The sequence below is a fragment of the Oncorhynchus mykiss genome, chromosome 17 (genome assembly GCF_057628025.1).
Source record: "Oncorhynchus mykiss isolate SJ-2025 chromosome 17, ASM5762802v1, whole genome shotgun sequence".
In the NCBI taxonomy this organism is placed as follows: Eukaryota; Metazoa; Chordata; class Actinopteri; order Salmoniformes; family Salmonidae; genus Oncorhynchus; species Oncorhynchus mykiss.
Genome location: NC_143038.1, coordinates 63975223 through 63992257, shown reverse-complemented (window position 1 = coordinate 63992257; position 17035 = coordinate 63975223). Strand labels below are relative to the sequence as shown.

Below are 17035 nucleotides of genomic sequence, written 5' to 3'. Positions count from 1 at the left end.
AAAAGGCACCTGTTTATGGGTAAAAAAAAGAAGTAGAGATTGAATATCCCTTTGACCATAGTGAAGTTATTAATTACACTTTGCATTGTACATCAATACACACAGTCACTACAAAGATACAGGCGTAAAACACAAAAGTAAAACTGCAAAGAATATAGCATAGAAATTAACTTCATTTCCTGAATAAAAAGTGTTATTTTTTGGGGGCAAATCCAACACATCACCGAGTATCACCCTTCATATTTTCAAGCATGGTGGTGGCTGCATTATGTTATGGGTATGCTTGTCATCTGTAAGGACTAGGGAGTTTTTAGGATAAAAATAAACAGAATTGAGCTAAGCACAGGCAAAATCCTACAGGAAACCTGCTTTTCAACAGACACTGGGAGATAAATAGCCAAATACTGTATACACTGGAGTTTCTTACCAAGACGACATTGAATGTTCCTGAGTCACCGAGTTATAGTTTTGACTTAAATCGGCTTGAAAATGGCTGTCTAGCAATGATCAACAATCAACTTGACAAAGCTGGAAGAATTTTTCAAATAATAATGTGCAAATATTGTACAATCCAGGTTTGCAAAGCTCTTAAGCCTTGTCCACACTGCAGGCCTTAATTCTCAAATCAGTTTTGTTTTTCAAACCTGTTCTGGACTACTGACTGTTCAAACAGCAAGTTAAAAGTGACCAAATCAGATTTGTGTGTGTTCAGACAGCAGTCATTTGCAGACAAGGCTACGCTAGTTGCCATAGTAATGACGTGTGTGTATACAGTTGTGTAGGCTGATTGGTGGTAGTGCTTGTGCTTCCTATCACTCAGAAGTTATGTAGCATGCTAAGGTGACAACACTGCCTGCCATGGTCGTTTCTCAGTTGCTTTGAATGTTCAAAATCTGCCTTCAGAAAGAACACTTTTAAAACCTTAAAGGATAACATGATCCAACTTTCAAAACAAGTCCTTTCTGGCTAGCCAGAGCAGCCAACTAGCTAGCTAGGTAGCTGTTTTGCTTTCTAGCACATTCACTAATTTGTTTGGAAACAATTAACAAGCTAGTTAGCTACCGCATGTTTTTGTCAAAACTAACAGAGTAGCTAGCAAGCAACGAGATCTGCGGAATAACAGTCTAAATCCCACTTGAGGTTAAATAAATCAGATTTGAATGTTCAGACTCAAGTCACATAGCCAGAAATCATATTTGTATCTTAATTTATGTAAACCACCTACGAAGGTGGTTTGAAATGTGGCTTGAAATATCTTATTCCATGTGCTTTTTGGCTGTTCAGGGTGCAGGAAAAATAACAGATTCAAATCAGATATGCAAATCAATAGGATTTGAGTCACTTCAAAATGATGGCTTGAGAGACTTACCCAGAAAGACTCACCGGTGTAATAACTGCTAAAGGTGATTCTAACATGTATTGACTAAGGGGTGTGAATACTTACTTAAAATAGATATTTCTGTGTTCCATGTTCAATAAATGCAAACATTTCTAAAAACATGTTTTCACTTTGCCATTATGGGGTATTGTGTGTAGATGATGGGTGAGAAAACAATTGTACATTTTAATCCATTTTGAATTCAGGCTGTAACACAACAAAATGTGTAATAAGTCAAGGGGCATGAATACTTTCTGAAGGCACTGTAGTTAAGCATTTGAGGAAATGAGTTAAGCATTTGAGGAGTCTTTCTGATGGTATTGTATTGGGGATCCAGTTTTTCCCAAAGACGGCTCCCCCTGATGGTGAGACAGAGCTAAGGCTGTGTGGCTGGGAGTTCCAGTCTCCTCTACGACCAGCCATCATCAGCGAGGAGACCCACCTGGTGCGAGTGGGAGCGACTCCCTGCACTGTGCTGTCAGAGAAGAGCAATAGTACACAGTGAGTAACACACACAAACAGACAGAATACATAGAGACATATAAACTCAACCCAAATCAGCTCTGTGAAACAATTTTATGCTGAGGCTATAGGCATCACTGATCTTTCTCGCTGACCCTTCCTAGGCTGGTGTGTAGCATTCACCCTAAGGTTCCGGGTCCATCCCAGGATCTCAACATCACCGTGGCGGTGCATGAGGGGAAGGTGGAGGGACGCTACTCAGTTGAAGGCCAGGACCAAATGATAGGGTTCACTTTTGTGGTGAGGAGGATTACATTTATTTTATTGTTGACACAGTAAAAACTGAATTTGCATTAGAGGCTTCCATTTAATAAAACCCTAAATGTTATATTAGATACATAACTCTCAATCCATGATAAGGCAGAGGATGTAAATCCAGAATTAACTGACTACTTTAATATAGAACTTCAGTCAGTTTTAGAATAAGTATCTAGCAATAGGCTGGTGCTAAATATCTCAAACTAAAATCATTGTTTTTGAGACAAAATCACTCACTCAACCCTAAATCTCATCTAGATCTATTATTGAATAATGTGGTGATTGAGTAAATTGAGTAGATTAAACTGCTGGGTATAACCCCAGATAGCAAGATGTCATGGTCAAAACATATAGACTCAATGGTTGCTAAAATGGGAAGAGGTCAAATCAAAGATTTCCCAGTAGATAATTCTCCAAAGGTATGTCTATACATTTGGCCCGACAAGAGGCATGATGAGTTTTCTAGATAATACTTTTTACTTTTTTAAGGCAATGCTCTGCTTTCTTGACAACTAAATCAACCAGGCAGGTCCTACAAGCGCTCGTTTTGTCGCACATGGGCTACTGCCCAGTTGTGTGATCATGTGCGTCAAAGAAGGACATAGGAAAATTGCAGTTGGTCCAGAACAGAACAGCACATATTTCACTTAGATGTACATGGAGGGTGAATGTCAGTGATATGCATGTCGAGGAGAGATTGACGGCATCACTACTGGTCTTTGTGTGAGGTGTTGATGTGTGAAAGGTACTGAACTGTCTGTTCAAGCAGTTGGCACACAGTTCGGACACTCATCAGTACCACACAAGACATGCAGCCAGAGGTCCCTTCACAGTCCCCAGGTCCAGAACAGAAGCTGGGAAACACATGTTATTCAATAAAGCCATGAGTTAAATATAGGTTATATAAAAACGAGTACATCTCTGCCACCCCAGGTAACTTAAACTAGCAATAAAACCAGATTTAAAAAAACAGATAAAAGAACATTCAATTATACGGGATCAGTGTCCCTCCTCCGGGACAGTTGAGCTAACGTGCGCTAATGTGATTAGCATGATGTTGTAAGTAACAAGAACATTTTCCAGGACATAGACATGTCTTATATGGGCAGACAGCTTAAATTCTTGTTAATCTAACTGCACTGTCCAATTTACAGTAGCTATTATAGTGAAAAAATCCATGCTATTGTTTGAGGAGTGTGCACAACAACAACATACTTTTATCTCGGTGACTGGTTTTATATATTCACCTCTGAAGGTAAATAATGTACTTACATTCATTAATCTTGCTCTGATTTGTCATCCTGAGGGTCCCAGAGATACAATGTAGAAAATAGTAAAAATAAAGAAAACCCCTGGAATGAGTAGGTGTGTGCAAACTTTTGATTAGTACTGTATGTATGTAACTGCTAAATTAAAGGAAACAGCTGAGTAAATGAGGGATACAAAGTATATTGAAGGCAGGCGATTCCACACAGGTTTATACCGTGCATTCGGAAAGTAGACAGACCCCTTGACTTTTTCCACATTTTGTTATGTTACAGCCTTATTCTAAAATGGATTAAATAAAAAAAATTGTCATCAATCTACACACAATACCCCATAATGACAAAGTGAAAACAGGTTTTTAGAATGGTTTCCAAATGTATTAAAAATGAAAAACGGAAATACCTCATTTACATAAGTATTAAAATCCTTTGCTATGAGACTCAAAATTGATAGGAGTCCACCTGTGGTAAACTGAATTGATTGGACATGATTTGGAAAGGCACACACGTGTCCATATAAGGTCCCACAGTTGACAGTGCATGTCAAAGCAAAAACCATGAGGTTGAAGGAATTGTCAATAGAGATCAGAGACAGGTTTGTGTTGAGGCACAGATCTGGGGAAGGGTACCAAAATATTTCTGTTAGCATTGAAGTTCCCCAAGAACACAGTGGCCTCCATCATTGTTAAATAGAAGAAGTTTGGAACCACCAAGAATCTTCCTAGAGCTGGCCACCAGTCCAAGCTAAGCAATCGGGGGAGAAGAGCCTTGCTCAGGGAGGTGACCAAGAACCTGATTGTCACTCTGAAGGAGCTCTAGAGTTCCTCTGTGGAGATTGGAGAAACTTCCAGAAGGACAACCATCTCTGCAACACTCCACCAATCAGCCCTTTATGGTAGAGTGGCCAGACGGAAGCCATTCCTCAGTAAAAGGCACCTGACAGCCCGCTTGGAGTTTGCCTAAGGCACCTAAAGACTTGCAGACCATGAGAAACAAGATTCTCTGGTCTGATGAAACCAAGATTGAACCCTTTGGCCTGAATGCCAAGCGTCACGTCTGGAGGAAACCTGGCACCATCCCTACAGTGAAGGCATGGTGGTGGTAGCATCATGCTGTGGGGATGTTTTTCAGTGGCAAGGACTGGGATAATATTCAGGGTCAAGGGAAAGTACAGAGAGATCCTTGATGAAAACCTGCTCCAAAGCGCTCAGGACCTCAGATTGGGGTGAAGGTTCACCTTCCAACTGGACAATGACCCTAAGTGCACAGCCAAGACAACGCAGGAATGGCTTTGTGACAAGTTTCTGAATGTCCTTGAGTGGCCCAACCAGAGCCCAGACTTGAACCCGATCGAACATCTCTGGAGGGACCTGAAAATAGCTGTGCAGTGACGCTCCCCATCCAACCTGACAGAGCTTGAGTGGATCTACAGAGAAGAATTGGAGAAACTCCACAAATACAAGTGTGCCAAGCTTGTAGCGTCATACCCAAGAAGACTAAAGGCTGTAATCGCTTCCAAAGGTGCTTCAAGAAAGTACTGAGTGAAGGGTCTGAATACTAATGTAAATGTGATATTTCAGTTTTGTACTTTTATAAATTTGCAAAATAAAAAAAAAAAAACTTTTCATTTGGGGTATTGTGTGTAGATTGATGAGGAAAAAAACTATTGAATCAATTTTAGAATAAGGCTGTAACGTAACAAAATGTGGAAAAAGTCAAGGGGTCCGAATACTTTGCAAATGCACTGTATATATATTTAATTCATCCTAATGTCTACTTTTGTATCCAGGAGCCAAGTATCACAGAAATCACTCCTGACTATGGGCCTCAAATAGGGGGAACCTTGGTCACAGTGACAGGGCCTCACTTGAACGCTGGGATGATAAAGACTGTGTCTATAGGAGACCAGGACTGCCCCATCAAGAGGTAATTATGGGCATCCACCTCTCTGTTTTCGTTGGTTTCTGCTGTGTAATTTGCTCTCTCAAGGTCTCTCATTGGAACTAAACAATGTGTCCCTTTCTTAGTATGTGTCTGTCTGTATCTATGGTATATTAGTGTTCATAATATTATGTTTTGTCCCACTTGTTACGCTGTCTCTGCCAGTGTCACTGAGGGTACTGGGACCATGTCCTCCATAGTCTGCCTGTCCAAAGGGTTGGCAGTGGTGAAGAAGGTGCCTGTCAGGGTTTTCATTGACAAATCCCAAGTGGCTACTACCAAGATGTTTCACTACAAGAAGAACCCTGTGATCACTGTGATACAGCCAGTCTGCAGCTTCAGAAGGTAGGCCATACTTAATCCTGGTTACCCAGAAGTAAAATTCTCACAATGTTGTCACTTCCCGAATCTGTCCACGAGGTCGTACTTTACTCACTGGCCAGCTGGCATCATCTGGGTGCTTCAGGGCATAGCTGACTGACAAATGCTGCTTTATAGAACTGTAGAAAACAGTTGAAAAGACAGTTGATAGCAGGCATAGTGTTAGATACAATGACAGAGCAGCCAGTAATGAGGCAAGTGCATGCAGTGCAGTGCCTACACTTTTAGCTGAGGGAAAACATGCCGTGCAGGAAATGTTCAAACTCTCTTGAGACAATTAGGTAAATCTAAGTGAAGATTTTGCCAACATAAATAGACATGCTGAGACCTGTTGTGTGTCCATTTGTGGGTCTTATTTCAGCAACTGCAAATTGTGCTGGTTTCCTCTCAATGGACACTCAGCAATAGTGACCTATAACACCAAGTCTGTATTTGTTTGTTTTTATTTGTTGAATCGTGTGATTAAGTGGATCCAAAATCATCATCAAAGGCAGTAATCTGGACTCTGCGTACAACACTGTGATCCGCTACAAATCCCACAACCCCTCACAGAAGCTTCTGCAGCGTGTAAGTTATCCTCTAGGGTTAACAACTCTGGGCCTCATGAACCTAAGATGGAGGTAACATCTATGAAATGTGAGTAAGTTATCCCCAGAATACTGTTATTGACACTTTGAATGTAACCTAGGTCTGCAACGGCACAGCAACCCCCACACATATGGAGTGCTTCGCCCCTGTTTTCCCCAGGAATGAGACCGACAAGGGCATCATCACTATCAACATGGACGGGGCCAACAAACTTGTGGTGAAGCGCTTCGAATACCAACCAGACGCCAGCATCACCCCCTTTGAGTACGAAGGCAACGTACTGAGCCTGAGCCCTGGACAGACTGAGGTTTCCCTGCATGTACGTTCACAATCATACACACAGGCATTATCAACCAGCTACGTAGTCAGTCAATCAAGTACAGTAACTCTATTCTACAATTGAACAATTGATTGCTGTGTAAATCTGACCATGACTGTTGTTGTACCAGTAGTGTAAGTAGTTGATTTCTTAATTTCTTAGGTCTCAGCGGACAAAGCTGATTGGTTGAAATGACATTATAACCAGCTTACAACTAACCCGCTTCGGCCCCTGTAGTAAATAATAACAAGGCTCCAATAAGTACCACAATGAGACAATGAATCTTGCTCTGCCATGTTCTGTAGCACAACAAGCTGAGCATGGTGAGTCCCTGTATGGAGATTACAATGAGCATTGGAGGTGTGGACTGTGGTGTCCAGGTACTGGACAACGAACTGACCTGCAGGATCCCCAAGAATCTCATCATCCCCAGTGAAGGGTCACCTGTCAGGGTGAGCTACTCTGCTTACTGGTTAACCTAATTGAACTTAACCCTTAGTTAACCATTTTCATGCCTCTTCTATAGTAAACCAAACTGGGCCTTTAGTAAACAGGTTTTGGGTCAATTCCATTTAAATGAATTGGAATTAGAATTTCAGTTTACTTTGACTGAATTGGAATGGAATTGACCCCCAACCTTCTTATGGATAGGGGGCAGTATTCAGAAGTTTTGATGAATGAGGTGCCCAAAGTAAACTGAAAACACTCTAAAGTTTTCAAAACTGTTATAATAATGTCTGTGAGTATAACAGAACTGATATAGCAGGCGGAAACCCGAGGAGAATCCATCCGGGAATTTGTTTTTTGAGCTCACCATTCATTATAATGGCTGTCTATGGGAATATGAATGGAATACCTCCCAGATTGCAGTTCCTAGGTTTTCCAGTAGATGTCAACAGTCTTTAGAAAGAATGTCAGGCTTGTTTTTTGAAAAATGAACTAGAATTTGTAGTTTTTCTAAGAGCCCCCATTTTGGCTATAGTGTTGTGGTGCGCGTCGGTGAGGGCGCACACTTCGTTATTTATCTCCGGTAATGAACATACTATTCTCCGTCTTAAATGTTTTAATTTATTTACATATTAGGGTACCTGAGGATTGATTAGAAACATTGTTTGACTTGTTTGGACTAAGTTTATTGGTAACTTTCGGGATTCATTTGTATGCGTTTTGAACGAGTGAAACCGGTGGATTACTGAGTCAAGCGCGCCAACTAAACTGACATTTTTGGGGATATAAAGAAGGACTTTATTGAACAAAAGGACCATTTGTTATATATTTGGGACCCTTGTTATTGCAACCAGAGAAAGATCTTCAAAGGTAAATTATTTTATTTTTGACTTTCTTGATGCCTCTGCTTGGTTGGAAAATGTATGTAATGTTTGTATGCTGGGCTCTGTCCTCAGATAATCGCATGGTGTGCTTTCGCCGTAAAGCCTTTTTTAAATCTGACAAACCGGCTGGATTATCAAGAAGTTAAGCTTTTAAACAATGGAAGACACTTGTATTTTCATGTTTAATATTATGAATTTTGTGTTTTGAATTTCACACTCTGCAATTTCACCGGATGTTGTCGAGGTGGGGTGCTAGCGGCACGCCTATCCCAAGTTAAAAGCAAGCCATCAATCCATAAGTAAACTGTTACTAAAGTAAAGTGATATAAAAATGAGGTCTGAGTGATATCCTGGTTTCTGTCCCAGGTGTCTGTGAATGGGCATGCCTATGAGGTGGGCACTGTGGTCTTCTTCAGCAACCCTGTCAACACAGTGGGTGTGGTGATGGGGATCTTTGCTGCATTGTGCGTTGGCGCTGCCCTGGCTTTCATCGCCATGACACATGTGAGGAGGAAAAAGAAAGGTGAGAACCGTTACTGTCCGTAGGATTTGCTACCATGAGATTACCTTGGGATTCACTTTCATCATAACCCTGTTTCAGGATAACTTTCCTGCAATGTAGGACATTTTAAACTTGTAGTGTATTTGAGGTTTAAATAGGCTTCTGAAGTTTGTAATTTCCACTTTGAAATTTCAGATTTGAGAAAAGTGTATCAACCTATAAAAATATTCCATTAATTATAATCCACATAACAATATACATTTCCTGTTGCTGCAGAATATTTTTTGCTGGTGTAGCAAATGGCTCATATTAAGATCATATATTTGTACTCTCAAATTTGTACTCTTCAGACCAAAGGACAGATTTCCACCGGTTTCATGTCCATTGCTCCTGTTTCTTGGACCAAGCAAGTCTCTCCTTTATTAGTGGTTTCTTTGCAGCAATTCGACCATGATTCACTCAGTCTCCTCTGAAGAGTTGATGTTGAGATTTGTCTCTTACTGGAACAATGTGAAGAATTTATTTGCGCTACAATTTCTGAGGTGCAGTTAACTCTAATGAACTTATTCTCTGCAGCAGAGGTAACTCTGGGTCTTCCTTTCCTGTGGTGGTCCTCATGAGAGCCAATTAACTCTAATGAACTTATCCTCTGCAGCAGAGGTAACTCTGGGTCTTCCTTTCCTGTGGTGGTCCTCATGAGAGCCAGTTAACTCTAATGAACTTATTCTCTGCAGCAGAGGTAACTCTGGGTCTTCCTTTCCTGTGGTGGTCCTCATGAGAGCCAGTTAACTCTAATGAACTTATCCTCTGCAGCAGAGGTAACTCTGGGTCTTCCTTTCCTGTGGTGGTCCTCATGAGAGCCAGTTAACTCTAATGAACTTATTCTCTGCAGCAGAGGTAACTCTGGGTCTTTCTTTCCTGTGGTGGTCCTCATGAGAGCCAGTTAACTCTAATGAACTTATTCTCTGCAGCAGAGGTAACTCTGGGTATTTCTTTCCTGTGGCGGTCCTCATGAGAGCCAGTTAACTCTAATGAACTTATTCTCTGCAGCAGAGGTCACTCTGGGTCTTCCTTTCCTGTGGTGGTCCTCATGAGAGCCAGTTAACTCTAATGAACTTATTCTCTGCAGCAGAGGTAACTCTGGGTCTTCCTTTCCTGTGGTGGTCCTCATGAGAGCCAGTTAACTCTAATGAACTTATTCTCTGCAGCAGAGGTAACTCTGGGTCTTCCTTTCCTGTGGTGGTCCTCATGAGAGCCAGTTAACTCTAATGAACTTATCCTCTGCAGCAGAGGTAACTCTGGGTATTTCTTTCCTGTGGCGGTCCTCATGAGAGCCAGTTAACTCTAATGAACTTATTCTCTGCAGCAGAGGTAACTCTGGGTCTTCCTTTCCTGTGGTGGTCCTCATGAGAGCCAGTTAACTCTAATGAACTTATTCTCTGCAGCAGAGGTAACTCTGGGTCTTTCTTTCCTGTGGCGGTCCTCATGAGAGCCAGTTAACTCTAATGAACTTATTCTCTGCAGCAGAGGTAACTCTGGGTCTTTCTTTCCTGTGGCGGTCCTCATGAGAGCCAGTTAACTCTAATGAACTTATCCTCTGCAGCAGAGGTAACTCTGGGTCTTTCTTTCCTGTGGCGGTCCTCATGAGAGCCAGTTAACTCTAATGAACTTATCCTCTGCAGCAGAGGTAACTCTGGGTCTTTCTTTCCTGTGGCGGTCCTCATGAGAGCCAGTTAACTCTAATGAACTTATTCTCTGCAGCAGAGGTAACTCTGGGTCTTTCTTTCCTGTGGCGGTCCTCATGAGAGCCAGTTAACTCTAATGAACTTATTCTCTGCAGCAGAGGTAACTCTGGGTCTTTCTTTCCTGTGGCGGTCCTCATGAGAGCCTGTTTCATCATAGCGGTTGCTGGTTTTTGCGACTGCACTGACATTTTTCAGATTGCCTGACCTTCATGTCTTAAATTAATGATGGACTGTCATTTCTCATTGCTTATTTGAGCTGTTCTTGCCATAATAATGGACTTGGTCTTTTACCAAATAGGGATATCTTCTGTATACCACCCCTACGTTGTCACAACACAACTGATTGGCTCAAATGCATTAGGAAGGAAAGAAATTCCACAAATGTACTTTTAATAAGGCACACCTGTTAATTGAAATGCATTCCAGGTGACTACAGTACCTCATGAAGCTGGTTGAGAGAATGCCAAGAGTGTGCAAAGCTGTCGTCAAGGCAAAATGTGGCTACTTTGAAGAATCTAAAATATATTTAGATTTGTTTAACACTCTTTTTGGTTACTACATGATTCCATATGTGTTATTTCATAGTTTTGATGTCTTCACTATTATTCTACAATGTAGAAAATAGTACAAATAAAGAAAAACCCTGGAATGAGTAGGTGTGTCCAAACTTCTGACTGGTACTGTATATTACTGGATCTATACACTATTTGCCTGATGTCTCAAACTGAATTCTTCCACTGCTCACTACATACAGTACTTCACTCTGAGGCTCCCATCGTTGAAGTTGTTTCTGGGGAAGTCAAAATGAGGGGTGTTGTACAAAACAAATTCATAAGCGATTGGATCATCTGTAACCAATCAACGCCAATGACGAATTTACAATTGTCGCTTTACCCATGTGTGTTCTGTGTCCAAACTTTTGACTGGTACTGTATATGACAATGTCATTAATTGTGTTGATTTAGAAATTTCAGCCAATGTAGAGACTCGTTTAGCAAGGATGTCCGTCCGCAGAAGAATAAGCAGCAACCCTGACCTATCGCCCACAGGTGACTATAGACGAGGTGAGACCCTTGATGTGATCATTGATTATGATTCATCAATCTTGTTATTCAAATTCACTCATCAATGTTTCCTCTGTACTCCAGACCTGTCCTCCCAGCCGAGCCAGACGACAGGCTCAGGAGGGATAATCTTCCATGGCCTGGTCTACACTGCCACCTTTGACCCCTTGGCCGTGCCTCTGATCTCAGTGGACACCCTGAAACCTGAGCTCCTGGAGGAGGTCAGAGACGTCCTGATCCCAGCCGACACTGTCAACATTCACCGCAACCAGATCATTGGCAAAGGTATGGATAGACCGGTCCCAGATTTGTTGGTGCTGTCTTGCCGACTCCTATTGTCATTGTCATGCCAAACTAATCGGGACCTCCTCAGATACTGAGAGAAGAAACGTGTTTCTGGCAGTCAGATTCAATTCATTAGAGTCCATCCATTTCTATTTCCACTCAATCACATGTTCATATTTTTTTCATTTTACAAGTATGTAACTAGACTAGAGCAATATCCCCAAAAACACTGATGTAATTTTGTTGTTATTCAGGTAATTTTGGGACTGTGTACCATGGTTACCTAACAGACAACAAGAACCAAGAACAGTTAATCCACTGTGCTGTTAAAGCATTGAACAGTAAGTTGATTATTTACATTTTGAGTCCTCTTGCCATAAACAACTATGCTCGTCATTTGCTGAGTGTATATCCTGCTAGTTTCATGTAGAACAATGCTCTCTCTCGCACTCTCTCGCTCTCTCTCACTCTCAGGGATCACGGCCCTGGAGGAGGTGGAGCAGTTCCTGAGAGAGGGCATCCTGATGAAGGAGTTCCACCACAACAACGTTCTGTCCCTGCTGGGCATTCTTCTGCCTCAGGAGGGGCTCCCCCTGGTGGTGCTGCCCTATATGAAATATGGAGACCTGCGCCACTTTATACGCTGTGAAAGGAGGGTAAGTCAGCCTATAGGGCCTTTCTTTGTCAAAGTAAATGGACAGAAATGCCAGATTTAACTGATACTTAACCTTTTTCACCAGTGTACTGCAGATTACTGCAAGTGCTTTGGTTTTATTAACTCTTAAGTATCCACCCCCTTTATAAATGTTCACCTAAAATGACATACCCAAGTCTAACTGCCTATAGCTCAGGACCTGAAGTAACCATGTGAAAGGAAGCACTTTGAAGTCTGTAGAAATGTGAAATTAATGTAGGAGAATATATATCACATCTGGTAAAAGATAATACAAAGAAAAAAACATGCAAGAGAATGGCCATAATGTATTAATCCAGCCCAGGTGCAATTTAGATGTTGGCCACTAGATGGCAGCAGTGTAAGTGCAAAGGTTTAGACTGACCCAATGAACCATTGCATTTCTGTTAAAAAAATTGTATCAAGACTGCCCACATGTACCTAATTAATTTATTAATCACTTTCCAAGTACATAACTGTGCACTCTCCTCAAACAATAGCACGGTTTTCTTTCACTGTAATAGCTACTGTAAATTGGAAAGTGCAGTTAGATTAACAATAATTTAAGCTTTCATGCTAATATCAGATATGTCTATGTTCTGGGAAATGTTCTTGTTACTTACAACCTCATGCTAATCGCATTAGCCTACATTAGCTCAACCGTCCCGTAGGGGACCCACCGATCCTGTAGAGGTTTTAATGATATCTCACCAACGACTCCTGTGCTATTCTTTCTCTCCTCCTCCAGAACCCAACAGTGAAAGACCTGATTGGCTTTGGGCTGCAAGTTGCCAAAGGGATGGAGTACCTGGCCCAGAAGAAGTTTGTACACAGAGACCTGGCAGCTAGGAATTGCATGTAAGTCAAGGGCAGCCCTGTCACTCATACCTATTGGACACGCCAACACACACACACACACACACACACACCCACTCACATACAATCATCATATACGCTGCTGCTACTTGGTTTATCATATATCCTGATACTAGTCACCTTACCCCTATAAATAGAGTGCCTACATCTATCGATCCAGTATCCCTGCACATTGTAAATATGGTACTGGAACTGACTGACCCTCTATATATTATGCTTACTTACTTTCTTCTGTTCTTCTTATTTGTATTTATTGTGTGTTTTTGTTCTACCTTGTGTTATTTTTAGTGTTACAATGTTATTGATTACTGCATTGTTGGGTTTAGAACTTGCAAGAAAGGCATTTCACTGTACTAGTGCATGTGACATTCTAAGTTGAAACTAATGTAAAGACTACTTCTCAATCCAGGACCTGGCAGTCCCATCTTTAATATCTGTTTATTATAATCTATTATCTATTGTCTCTTTAGGCTTGATGAAACGTTCACGGTGAAGGTGGCAGACTTCGGCATGGCCAGAGATGTGTTTGACAAGGAGTACTACAGCATCCAGAACCACAAGAAGGCCAAGCTGCCAGTCAAGTGGATGGCCATAGAGAGCCTGCAGACACAGAAGTTCACCACTAAGTCAGATGTGGTGAGTGGACATGTCCTTAGTTAGCATACTCTGTATACATGATCTGTCTTGACTCTAGCTCTTTACCCCTTGTCTTCACAGTGGTCATTTGGGGTCCTGATGTGGGAGCTGTTGACCAGAGGAGCTAGCCCCTATCCTGAAGTGGACCCCTATGACATCACTGAATTCCTGTTGAAGGGGCGCAGGCTTCCCCAGCCACAGTTCTGCCCTGATGCCCTGTAAGTGTTTCTGGGCTTATTTTCTACCCCGTAAACTAAGAATTTGAAAAAATTATCTCAGATGAGCTTGGTTGTTGATGGTGTTTGTTGTTTTTCTAGGAACTCTTGATTGTTGATGGCGGTTGTTGTTTTTCTAGGTACTCATGGTTGTTGACGGCAGTTGTTGTTTTTCTAGGTACTCATGGTTGTTGACGGCAGTTGTTGTTTTTCTAGGTACTCATGGTTGTTGACGGCAGTTGTTGTTTTTCTAGGTACTCATGGTTGTTGACGGCAGTTGTTGTTTTTCTAGGTACTCATGGTTGTTGACGGCGGTTGTTGTTTTTCTAGGTACTCATGGTTGTTGACGGCAGTTGTTGTTTTTCTAGGTACTCATGGTTGTTGACGGCAGTTGTTGTTTTTCTAGGTACTCATGGTTGTTGACGGCAGTTGTTGTTTTTCTAGGTACTCATGGTTGTTGACGGCGGTTGTTGTTTTTCTAGGTACTCATGGTTGTTGACGGCAGTTGTTGTTTTTCTAGGTACTCATGGTTGTTGACGGCAGTTGTTGTTTTTCTAGGTACTCATGGTTGTTGACGGCAGTTGTTGTTTTTCTGGGTACTCATGGTTGTTGACGGCAGTTGTTGTTTTTCTAGGTACTCATGGTTGTTGACGGCAGTTGTTGTTTTTCTAGGTACTCATGGTTGTTGACGGCGGTTGTTGTTTTTCTAGGTACTCATGGTTGTTGACGGCAGTTGTTGTTTTTCTAGGTACTCATGGTTGTTGACGGCAGTTGCCATTGCTCTACAGCTTCTCTGTCTTGGTTGTTGATGGCTGCTGTTGTTTCTCTACAGGTACTCAATCATGCTGGAGTGCTGGAACCCGGAGCCGGAGCTCAGGCCTGATTTCCACACGCTGGACCAGGAGGTGCTGGAGATCTGGTCCTGCCTGGAGGGAGAGCACTACATCAGCCTTAAGGTAACCTACGTCAACCTGGACCAGCCACGGCCCTACCCCGCCCTGACCGCCTCCGCTGACAAGGCTGAAGCCTCTTCTGGATCAGAGTCAGACAGCGTTATGTCCAACTGACTGGACCACACCAGAACTGACTGGACCACACCAGAACTGACCAGACCAGGACAGGGACAGTAGAGAGAGGTCAGAGGGCACGGATGAAAGGCTTCTTCTTTTCCTATCCACGCAGTATGCAGAAAGAATCTTGCAGTTCTGTTACTTGAGACTGGATTGGGAAGGAATAAAACATTGACTATTGACTAAATTTGTCCAATTGTGTGAGTTTCCCCCACCGTGTGTACACAAATTATGTCTATATCATATTTTTGTGTACTTTTAATGTTTTCTTAAAGGTAGGTTTTCAGTTGGAGAAATTGCATTTATGGGACACCAAGTGAACCCTCTCCATGTCTGAAGCACAGCTGTAAATATGAACAAATGAATGTAAATGTCTGAAATGTGGATATGTTATGCTAATTAATTACTATGATTTAAGCTTGACATTAATATGTTTAATAGGATGGATATAGTATGTCAGATTTTGCTAACTTTTTTGCTATGGCTGTGTTTACACACTGATATTTTTGTCACTATTGGTCTTTTGACCGATCAGAATTGTGCTACATGTGTAAACACAGTTTTCGAGATGGTCAATTGTGTTGATCATTTGATTTATGGTATGAAATATGTCCACTGACCAAACTGGTCAAGTTTTCTGCATTTACACAGGCACCCCAATTCTAATATTTTTTTCACTAACTAATTGGTCTTTTGGCCAAACAGATCTGAAAAAGATCTGATGTGAAAAGATCTGATGTGATTGGCAAAAAAACGAATTAGCGGCGGGAAAAATCTGAATTGGGCTGCCTGTCAACTGGGCTGCCTGTCAACTGGGCTGCCTGTCAACTGGGCTGCCTGTCAACTGGGCTGCCTGTCAACTGGGCTGCCTGTCAACTGGGCTGCCTGTCAACTCAGCCCTTGAGATTCACAAGGACACACTTCTGAGAGGATAGTTCAGTTAGCCATCCTTGTGAATGGGTAAGCTTTAAATTGCCCTTCCTCTTCAGAGAAAATCATAATAGGAATACTAATTGATACTCAGGGAGTCAACATATACATTTGTCTGAGAAATAAACCTGTCTTTTATTAAAGGGAAAGTCTGGGATGCTGCATCCATTTTTGGACTTCTAAATGAATGATACTGTATATACCCATTTGATTCTTAAAAAATACAACTTAGAACTGCCTCGTGAGCTTAGTTGAACTGTCACACCCCATCAGAACCATAAATATAAGCTTGTTTTACTCCATTGTTTGTAAACAAACACTGTATAGCCTCAAAACATGGTTAAAACTATACTTTTGATACCATGGATGGTCAGTCCTTGTATTCATAGCTTTGTTAGTGGTTAAAATTCTCCAGCCCCATCCCTCAGCTGTTTACCAAAACAAGTAGGGGGTGGCTGCTGTGATGTTGTTTGAAATGCGGACTGCCCATTTAACTCTGAGCTGAAGTATGCCTCTACTGCTTGTTAGTCTTTGAATCCATCACTAGAGGTCAGTAAAAACCTTTGTCGTGAGTACTTTTGCTGCAGTATTCTGCACATCATCAGACCAAGGTACACGCCAGACCTTTGTTACAACAATCTATGTTTCACACTACAATGCTTAAAGGAGATAAGAGGGATGTTTACTTTGCGTAAGGAAATGGTTATGACTGAAATCTCAGGACACCCTATAGCCTTAGTTCTCTTGTTTATTTCAGTCACTAGATGTGTAATCACCTCCAACTGTGTTTATCTTGTGGATTGTTTTAGTGACATCAATCAGAAAACACAAGTCTACGTTTGTATCAACATGAAGAAAGTAAAACATTAGATTTAACACAGCCAATCAGATGACTGGTTTCTATACAGTAGCCATGAATACAGGTGTTCATGAGAGATGTGTTTTGGGTTATTGCTTATACTGAAGGGTTTGAAGTATTTCACAGACTTCTGGGATCTCTCTCCTCTGAGCCTCCCACAGAGCAGAACTGGAGATACTCTCACTGCAGAGATGATA

The 17035-nt window shown here is 41.7% G+C and overlaps 1 protein-coding gene across 4 annotated transcripts in view; it reads left to right on the top strand.

Moving 5' to 3' along the window:
* LOC110494670 (macrophage-stimulating protein receptor) overlaps nucleotides 1–16128 on the top strand; it is a 28134-nt gene extending 12006 nt beyond the window's left edge. For 2 of the 4 annotated variants that reach the window (XM_090206295.1, XM_090206297.1), the window contains exons 6-21: nucleotides 1716–1879; nucleotides 2005–2140; nucleotides 5213–5349; nucleotides 5530–5709; nucleotides 6213–6312; nucleotides 6434–6652; nucleotides 6958–7104; nucleotides 8350–8506; nucleotides 11196–11279; nucleotides 11379–11579; nucleotides 11834–11920; nucleotides 12054–12235; nucleotides 13001–13110; nucleotides 13599–13764; nucleotides 13846–13982; nucleotides 14812–16128. In XM_090206295.1, the coding sequence (XP_090062421.1) occupies nucleotides 1716–1879; nucleotides 2005–2140; nucleotides 5213–5349; nucleotides 5530–5709; nucleotides 6213–6312; nucleotides 6434–6652; nucleotides 6958–7104; nucleotides 8350–8506; nucleotides 11196–11279; nucleotides 11379–11579; nucleotides 11834–11920; nucleotides 12054–12235; nucleotides 13001–13110; nucleotides 13599–13764; nucleotides 13846–13982; nucleotides 14812–15046 (2442 nt within the window). In that variant the 3' untranslated portion in view covers nucleotides 15047–16128. Of the gene's footprint in view, nucleotides 1–1715; nucleotides 1880–2004; nucleotides 2141–5212; nucleotides 5350–5529; nucleotides 5710–6212; nucleotides 6313–6433; nucleotides 6653–6957; nucleotides 7105–8349; nucleotides 8507–11195; nucleotides 11295–11378; nucleotides 11580–11833; nucleotides 11921–12053; nucleotides 12236–13000; nucleotides 13111–13598; nucleotides 13765–13845; nucleotides 13983–14811 lie in introns of all 4 variants that reach the window. The other 2 variants (XM_036950740.2, XM_090206296.1) reach the window with 1 other exon arrangement.
* Nucleotides 16129–17035: the final 907 nt, after the last annotated feature.